Source organism: Microtus ochrogaster, linkage group LG2 (genome assembly GCF_000317375.1).
Source record: "Microtus ochrogaster isolate Prairie Vole_2 linkage group LG2, MicOch1.0, whole genome shotgun sequence".
Lineage (NCBI taxonomy): Eukaryota > Metazoa > Chordata > Mammalia > Rodentia > Cricetidae > Microtus > Microtus ochrogaster.
The window spans coordinates 24,525,382-24,534,862 of record NC_022028.1 but is presented as its reverse complement, the minus strand read 5'-3'; the positions used below and the strand labels follow the sequence as shown (position 1 = coordinate 24,534,862).

At 46.8% G+C, this 9,481-nt stretch overlaps 1 protein-coding gene across 2 annotated transcripts in view; it reads left to right on the top strand.

Annotated features, from left to right (window-relative positions):
- Tbc1d8 (TBC1 domain family member 8) overlaps nt 1-9,481 on the top strand; it is a 104,607-nt gene that overhangs the window by 56,607 nt on the left and 38,519 nt on the right. For both annotated transcript variants that reach the window (XM_013351072.2, XM_026785483.1), the window contains exon 3: nt 7,683-7,801. In XM_013351072.2, coding sequence (XP_013206526.2) covers nt 7,683-7,801 — 119 coding nt within the window. The remainder of the gene's footprint in view (nt 1-7,682; nt 7,802-9,481) is intronic.

Sequence of the window (9,481 nt, the reverse complement as noted above, 5' to 3'; positions counted from 1 at the left end):
GTCTAGAGGAGACACCTTCCTAGCTGAATCACCGTCCAGAGGAGACAACTACTTCTGGACCTTCCTATCACATGCCTCTGGCCACCACCATTCTGTTATCTCTCTCTGGATTTGACTCACATCTCATTGGGGGAAATCATGCATGATTCATCCTTTTGAAAGCGGCTTGTCATGTCTTCTGGGTTCATTCATGTCATCGCGTGTTCTTGGTCCGTTTACGTCATCGCATGTCAGAATTTCGGGGTGGTAATCCAGGGTATGACAGCTTTCTTTTTGGAATTGGACATCTAACAGTTGGCCCATGAGTAGGAAGAGGACACGAGGCACGGAATGAGGGGGGCAGAATACCAGGAGCTAATCCCTAGTCAAGTGGAGAGGAGCAGGCTGGAGCCGTGGGTCTCCTCGTGTTGTTACCCTTTAATACAGTTCCTCATGTTACGGTGACCCCAACCATAAAATTATTTTTATTGTTACTTCATAACTGTAATTTTGCTCCTGTTAGAAATGATAATGTAAATCTCTGATATGCGACCCCTGTGAAATATCCCACCGGTTGAGAAACGCTGAGTGAGGGTCTGGACCTTGCTGAGTGGATTCCTATGCTGTGGCAAGCTTTGGGGCTCTCCCTGTAAGAATGAGGCATCCCTGTCATTGCAGTGTCCGGTGCTCTCAATCTTGTCCTGCACTTGAAGTCCAGGCCATCCGGGTCACGCTGTCCTCTGTAATTTCCACATGACATGTCCTGGTAATTTTCAGTGGTCCTCAGTGCTGTTGCAACAATGCTGCCATGCACATCTTACTCATCACCGTGTCTTTGAACACCGGGTGGGTTGTTTGTTGTCCACGTTTGATTTCTAGGAAGCACACAAAGAAAGAGAAGAACAGGAAAGAGCTTCTGCAGGGGCTCTGAGTTATCTGGTGAGAATCAGTTTTCAAGAATCAAATTGCTTATGCAATAAGGTGACTCCTTTTACTGTCAGCCGAGGCCTGGTGGGGGCTGTGTCTTTCCTGGTTCCTGGAAGAAGCCATCCCAGAGCCAGTGGAGAGGGGGCTGTGGAGCTCTTCTCTGGAGCGTCTTAGCCTTGTACAGGACTTTCCACAATGCCCCGTTCCCAGACCTTAATTTGGACTTGAACTGACTTGAGGAGTTCATAGAGGCATAAGTGCAGAGTCCGTGCTTGCTTGCCAGGTCTGCTCCATGGGGTTGAATGAAATGAAGGAGAAGCAGGAAGGGTTAGGAGCATGCTTTCCATGGGCTTGGGTGAAATGGGCAGGTAGGGTCTGGATGCACAGCTGGGTGGGCAGAAGCATGCTCACTTGAGGATGTGTATGCACTGAGCCTTAATGTCTCCATGTTCCATACCTGCAGATTCAACCAACATGGAACAAACAAACCCACTAAAAACAGCAAAACAAAAGAACAAAAATCCTTGCATCTGTACCGGACGTGGACAGACTTCTTGGTATTCCATAAACAAATATGCTATGAGAATTCTGTATCATTCGCTTTCTATAAGGAATCTAGAGATGACTTAAGGTATCTGGGAGGAGTGTGTAAGTAACCTGCAAATACTACACCATCTTAGATAAGGAGCTTGAACAGCCCTGGACTCCGGTGTCTTTGGGAAGCCCTGGATCCAGTCCCCTGCAGACAGAGAGGGACTGCTGTAGTTTGAAGAACACTTAGTTAATGGTTTAGATTTGGAAAATGAAAGACAGACACCCTTTTGGAAACTTCAAAGATCACTAAAGGAAAGGTGCAAACCCTTGCTAATTGAAGTTGGGAGCCATAGGAGCTAATCCTCCTGTTAAGCACCTTTATTTTCCTCATCCATTCCTCTCAGCAGTACGCTAGAGGCAACACACCCTACTCCAGAGGGGTAAGATGCAGAGCACAGGATGCAGAGCGCAGGAAGCCGGCCACTTGCCAGGGTCACACCAGGCGCCGGGGTGCTAGCAGCCAGCTTAGCCGTGAGCTCTGACAGAATGTACGTTCAGGGTGTTCTTTCTGACGCACGGTCTCTTATCCGTGCCCTTGACCGTGGCTGGTGTTTTGCTTTCTTGTGTTCTGCCTCACTGTTTGCTTTGTCTTTGCGGAGTGGATTTTATTAAGGGGAGGAAATGTTCCCGGGTGGACCAGATTAGTGTCTTCCTGAACTTCATGCCAAGGTGGCAAAGGACGTGCCAGCTCGTTTTCTCCGAGCAGAGGACTCACAGGGTGCTTCAAGAAACATCTGGGAGGCAGCCCAGCAGGAGGAAAGTGTGAACTTTCTGGGTTTATGCTCTGAGGTCAGGGTTGTTAGGCTTGTTTTCAGTAGCGCGGCATTTCCTTGAAACAACACCGGCTGGAATTTTCCACATGGGGCTCACCTTTAGAAGTGGAAGAGAGGTGCCAACTCATGTTTGTTCCCTTGTCATGGAGATACTGCCATTAAGCTGTTAGTGTATTTTTTTTAAGTAATTTTGCTTGTGTACACATTTTCATTGAAAGGAAGCATTCTTTTGTGATGTGTGTTGCTGGTGGGTGTTTCATAGCAAGGGCATGCTGAGACCAACTTTTAGATCTAGTATGTTTTGAGGCTGAAAGTGAGGTTAAAAAAAATCTCTTTGGAGATGAATGTGTTGCTACATGCCTGTATTCCTAACTATTGAAGAAATTGAGGCAGGAGCATCATTTGATACCATGAATTTGAGATCAGTCTGAACCATATAAGGAGAACAAACAAAAGCAAACTTAAAACTGAATCCTAAAATCAAAGTTTACCTGACTTCCAGGTGGATCAACTTGTCAACAGAGATCACCTGGAGGGGGTGCTCAAAGATAATCCAAGTTAATTCTCTTTTTTTAATTTAAGAAATGCTGAGACATGAGGGTCACAGAAAGATAATCCTGGTAACTATTAGGTAACCCCTTGGTGGTCAGAAAGGGGCATCATGGGAACAGTTGCTGGGACACCCTTGTGCTGTGTGCTGTCCCGAGGGCTTTTTCTCCTATTTTCACAAGACTTAACCTGGAGGGTGAGTTCTCCTACTCGTGTGTGTGTGTGTGTGTGTGTGTGTGTGTGTGTGTGTGTGTGTGTGTCCCCTGCTAGTGTCAGGGATGTCTCAGAGGGCTCAGCTAAGTGGCTGTTCTCTGGCATCTCTGCCATGAGCAAGCATCTAATACAGTGTGGTTCTCAGCATGCGGGTTGCGACCCCCTTGGGAGTCAAATGACCCTTTCACAGGGGTCACCTAAGACCGTCAGAAAACACATTTACATTACTATGCATAACAGCAAAACTACAGTCAGAAGTAGAAACTGAACTAATGCTATGGTGGGCGTCACCACACGAGAGGACCGCAGCGTGAGGAAGGCTGAGAACATCAGAGTTACACGGGACTGGCAATGATCCTGCTTTCAAAAGCACAGGCTGAGAACCACTTATCTGAACTGCTTGGATTACTTTATTATATTGGAATATTTACATAAATGTTATAAAAATACTTTAGGGATGGAACGCTTATCTAAACACAGAACTCAATTTATTTCTTTCATACATACATACATACATACATACATACATATTATACATAGCGAAGTTAATTATACGCAATCTTTTAAAATAATTTTGTCCGTAAAAACAAGTTTCTGGTATGGAATTTCCTTCTTGTGGCATCATGCATGTTCCTTCAAAGCTTCAGATTTGGGATGTTTTTTATTAGTGAATCTCAGCCTGTCATCTGTGGTCATGGACGTGCATCCGCTTGTCTTGTTCTGTGGCGCTCCTGAAGCCAGTCCCGAGGCTTCTCTGCAGAGGAAACTCCCTTTGGAAAGTTTCCCTGCCATTTGGCAACTTTTGTAGGAAACAGACCCTGGGGTAGAAATGTTCCTCGCTCCGATTGTCTTTGCCGGGAGAGGCATGCGCGAGGACTTCCACTCACAAGCACAGAGACACAGTTCAGTCGTGCTGTGGCCCAGAGATGGGTTTTATGTAGTAATTTCCTTTTTTAGTTGTGGAGTTTCTTTCCTTATTACAAACATTGCAAAGAAGTGCTTTGTGAGAGTAGAAGTCGGGCTCCCCCCTCCCCGCTTCACCCCCTGAGACAGGGTTTCTCTGTAGCTCTGGCTGTGCTGGAACTTACTCTGTCGACCTGGCTGGCCTCTAACTCAGAGATCCCACCTGCCTCTCAAGTGCTGGGATAAAAGGAGTGGGCCACCATGTCTAGTTATCTCAAATCATTTAAAAAAAATACATTATTTTTCTTTTAAGTGTATGGATGTTTTGCATTTATGGCTGTATACCATATGTGTGTGCCTGGGGTCCGTGGAGATTAGAAGAGTCAGATCCCCTGGAACTGGGATTACAGACAGTTGAGAGCCATCCTGTAGGTCTGGGAGTAGAACTCTGGTCCTCTAGAAGAACAACCAGTGCTTTTAACCACTGAGCCCTCTCTTCAACTTCTGTCTCAACTTTTAATTCCTCAGTGATATATTGGGGTTGGGATTTGACTATGGTTTTATTCGTGTTATCTAAATTGTCCGTTGAAGCTGTTAGTAGTTATTCTTAGCTCCTGGGAGCTCTGATGACATGATCGGGAAAGCCTGTATCCCAGGGGACGGAGAGATGGTCAGCAGTTGAGCCCAATTACTACTCTTGCAAATGACCTGAATTTGGTTCCCAGCATCTGTGTTTGGCAGCTTACAGATTTAGAGACCCAGACACCCTCTTCTGGCCTCCGTGGCCAACTGCATGCAGTGTACACACACAGCCCCAATACACATATTTAAAAACAATCTAATCTTTAAAACAAATGAAGCATCACCTGCATCCCTGCATCTGGGAAGAGGCATGAAGAGGGGGATTGCAGGGAGAACCTTGTGCTGCAAGCTTGGTTTGCTTCTCATCTGAAATGTGACCCAGGATAAATATTCGGGCTTCCATTTCCCTTTTTATCTTGAATACAGATCAGCAGCTCTCTCCCCTCTCCCTCTTGCCTGTTCCTCCAACTGTTTTGTTTTTACGAATGAGGAAGTACCTCTGAAAAACCATAGCGGGATACTGAAGGCTGATGAAGATGGTTCCTCTTCAGTTTCTTCTCCTTTCGTTTGCTCAGTGTCCTGGTTGGTTCCGTCTGATGGTACATAAAGGCCTGCCCTCTCCAGCTCTGTGCAGACTCACAGGCTGTGGCAGAGCTAACTTTGTAAAGGGACTCCTGCTCTCCAGATGCCAAGGTGCCATTCTGGATACTGTCACTTACACAGTGCTGAGGGATGGGGACATATGCAGGTCAGAGGAGGGTAAACTGCCTGAGCTGTCAGCCCGTGGTGCGCCACAGTCAGCTGAGGGGCCAGAAGGGTGCTCGGTGGGTGTACCAAGTTCAAAAGGTCAGAGAAGAGAGGGAAAATGAAGAAGCTGAGGTTGGATGGTCATGGGAAGGCTGGACTTGGGTGGTTGTACAGAGAGATGTGGGGAGCCAGAAGTGTTGGGGGAAAGCCACTTGTTTGTTTCCAGCTGCCCAGACCACAAAATCACACAGAAACTATATTATTTACAATACTGCTTGGCCAATAGCTTAAGCATATTTCTAGCTAGTTCTTATATCTTTGGTTAACCCACGTGGCTTATCAGCAAGGTTCTGGTGCATCAGTCCCTGGCAGCGGCAGATACATGGCTTCTCCTGACTCTGCCTTCTTTCTTCCAGCATTCAGTTTAGTATTCCTCCCTCCCCCACAACCCAGCCCTCCTCCCCACCTCTACTCTGCCCTATCACAGGCCAAGGCAGCTTCTTTATTTATTAGCCAATAAAAGCAACACATATCAGAAGGACCTCCCACACTTACAGAGGGGCTAGGGGGTTCCTGGAACCCCGAGATGTCTAAGGAAGGAAAGCAGAAAACTAGAAGAGCCTCTTGCCCCAGGGCTAACTCTTGGTAAGCCCCAACTGAATCCGTCTGGGGAGGTAGAGCTGGAGGGAAGTGAAGGTCAGGGGTCATGAGCTATAGGTGCAGGAACCGAACCGAGACCTGTGAATAGAGGCACTGGGCTGAGAACCACATGGCTGGTCCCGTGCTGAGACAACTGGATTTAGTGAGGATGCAAACACGCTCCTCTGAGTGGTGCCCAAAGGGATTGGGTCCTTTGTGGTGTTTAACTCTCCATTTTCCTTCTGCTGCAGCCTCTCAGGTCTTTCCTGTTCCTACCCTCACTGCCCACTCAGAACAGTGGCCCAATTTAACATGTGGTCTTCGTTTCCACGGACCCAAATCACAAGTCCAGATTGAGCCCTCTGACACTTTATTGCGTGCAGTGCAAGTTGGTTCTTCACCCAGAATGCTCATGCTCAAGTGTTTTGGATTATTTTGGCTTGTGAAATACTTGCATAGACTTAATATTGTGGGGTTGGGACCTTGGTCTAGGCATGAAGTTCATGTACTTTCTCCCCACAGCCTCCGTTTTTCTTAAACTGTATTTTAAATCTTGTGTGTGAAGAAAGTCTGTAAATATCTAGCCATCAGACATTAGGCAGCTGTAGGTTTTTACACTTGTGACAGCATGCCACAATTCAGACTTGCGGCCTTTCTGACTAGCAGTTCCGGACAAGGGACCCTAATGTAATACATGTATTTCCAAGATCTTTGCAGTTATGTTCAGGGAGAAGAAGACTACACGTAACACAGAAAAAGGAAGCTCATTTTTTTTTTTTTTTTTTTTTTTTTTTTTTTTTTTAGCAAAACACTCCTGCTTTGGGATAACTAGTTTCTGCTGACCCTTGCTTGCTTTGAGTGACTCTGCACTGTGGTTCAGTAGTGTTAGCTTCTCTGAGCTTACTCTCTTCCCATTTTGGAAATGTGACTGAAAAAAACTTTTCTGGTCAGGGACTCTACCTGTCCTCGATGCTCTTAGCTGAGCATCTGACACAGATCCCATGTCAGGTGTCCATTACCCAGTGGAGATGGAGAAGAAAGAGATGGCTGACAGCCCTACGCTTTTGTTAACAGTGTTGCTTAGTGCTTCGGTAGTATAGTAAGAATTTTAATTGCCTTGAAAAGAAATTAACTGATGGATTGCATATGATTTCATGCTTTTGTGTGTGTGTGTGTGTGTTTTCATAACATGCACTGTAAGAACTCTTCTCTATGCATTTGAGGGGTGTATCTGTAAGTGTCACAAGGTATCCATCTGTAGACAGCTCATTTCTAAGGCCGCCCCTGGCTGGCACGAGCTCTGCTGCTCCCAAGTGGTCACATTCTTGTATAGCCAATAGGGCTTTGCAGCAGCAGCTCTTCCACTGTGAACCTGGGCTTTAGGACCTCCTCACAGGGTACACTGTGTGAGCCTGTGGGCAGTGAGTTTGCTGCCTGGGGGCATGTTCTATGTTGGGATAGCTATGTAATGACCAACATCTCTGTCACTGAGTGGAGATGGAGATCAGGGCCCATTGTCAAAGCAGGCAAGATGGCTACATCACATCTAAGAGTGACCTTCTCGGTCAGCTGGCCTGTGTTGTGGCGGTGGGATTTGTCCCTGCAGAGACCCACACTGCAGGAGGAGACTGGTTTTAATGGAGGGGGTCTGCTCTACAGCAGGCGCCCTGACTGTGATGTAAGATACACAGACTCACAAAAGGCAGGAGCTGTAAACTGAGTTCATGTGTTAGCAGTCCCTTCTGTTTCCTGACGCACGTGTCTGTCCAAATCCAGGAGCAACGCTGGAGGAGATCAACCAGCACTGGGACTGGCTGGAGCAAAACCTGCTGCACACCCTGTCGGTCTTCGATAACAAGGACGACATCGCCAGCTTTGTGAAAGGGAAGGTGAAGGTGGGCAACGCTTCTCCCCACCCGTTAGTCCCCTCACAGGGCCCTGAGCTTTGCAGCTTCCTGACGGCTTCCACACTTGCTGTGGCTACATTTCCTGTCACGTTTTGTACAGCAAAGCGAGTTCGGTTTGCCACCACCCATTGTGTAAAGTCCAGTCCAGCAAGATACACCCCATGTTTTACAAATTCATCCATTTCCCAAGTTTCTGTTTCAGAAGTTTGGGACCCTGTTTGTTTTGGGAGAGCATGAGGCTGTTCGTTTTTCCGTTTTGCTGTATGATGCATTATTTGAATCTTTGGGTTCGTTGTTCCTAGCTTTGTTTGCAGTGGATGGCGTCATGTCCCTTCAGTGGGACCTGGCACATTCTTCCTCTCCTTAATAGTGGCTGCTTATTCTTCAGTACTTCAACTGAATGGAATTAAAGCCAGTGAAGGTAGGAGAAGATGGGGAAGGAATATTCAGAGAAGTGTTTGTTGCTGTCTCCTGTGAGGTGTGCACAGCTGGTCTTGCTGCAGTGTAATTTTGAGTTAGCATCAGCTCTGGAGAGCCCTCTGGGCAGGGAGAGGCAAGTCAGTTTGCATATAGTTTTCCTCCCTCAGGGTAAAAACCCAGACTGTTTTCTTTTAAAAGCAAGGAGCTATGACCCCTCGAGTGTTTTGTCTGTTAGTAAATACTATCAGAGGGAGTCTCGATTTATTTACTATTCATTCGTTCATCCATTCATTCACTCATTTACTTATTTATTATTTTTCAGTATTTTGAGACAGAGATTTCTCTGTGTAGCCCTGGCTATTTTGGAACTTGCTCTGTTGACCAGGCTGGCCTTACAGACTTACCCTCCAAATGCTGGGATTAAAGGCGTGTGCTACCACGGCCCTGCAGGGAGTCTTCATTTAGAAGAGGATATAAGTGCTTTGGGGGAGGTAGAGGGACCGAAGGCCTGCCTAGGCCGCGTAGTACAACCCTGTTTCAAATCATATTCAAAAACAAAATGGAAGCCCCCTTTCCTTTGGGGACTGAAGGGCACTTGTGGGACCGGGCAATCACATGGCAGCACATGCATTTAATGCCAGCCTTCTCGAGGCAGAGGCAGGTGGGTCTCTGAGGGTTAGTGAGGACACCTGGGTTGGTTGACATCCTCCAGCAGACCCCCAGGCTAGGCTGTCAGGGTAGACCTAGGCAATTGTCCTGAACCCTCATCCTGGTCTAAGTGACTGACAGCAGCTGCAGGGTGACCTCACCCAGGGTTAGTGACAGAGCTGCCTCTCTGTTTCACGTGCGACTGACCCTTCTTTTGTCCTTCCTCTCCCAAACCCATACTTTTGTACTTGTTAGGCAAGCCTCTACCACTGAACCACACCCATATTCCTTGTTTCTTTTGGTTTTTGAGACCTGGTTTTATTTTGTAGCCCAGGCTGTCCTCTTACCTCTACTTGTTGAAGGCTAGACCCCCCCCCCATCTCCACTTTTCTCAGTCTTAAACAACTGTAATGATTTTCCTTTTTGAGTTAGTATTTCTTTTGATTGGTAGGAAGTTCATTTCTGCTCCAGTGGCTTCATAAAAGCTGGCCTGGCTATAGCACTTCTCTCCTCCTGGACTCTGTGGTGAGACCCACGATAACCAGACAAGAGGGGGTTAGGTTAGCAAGAGAAAAATAAAGTGGTTTTTTTTTTTTTTTT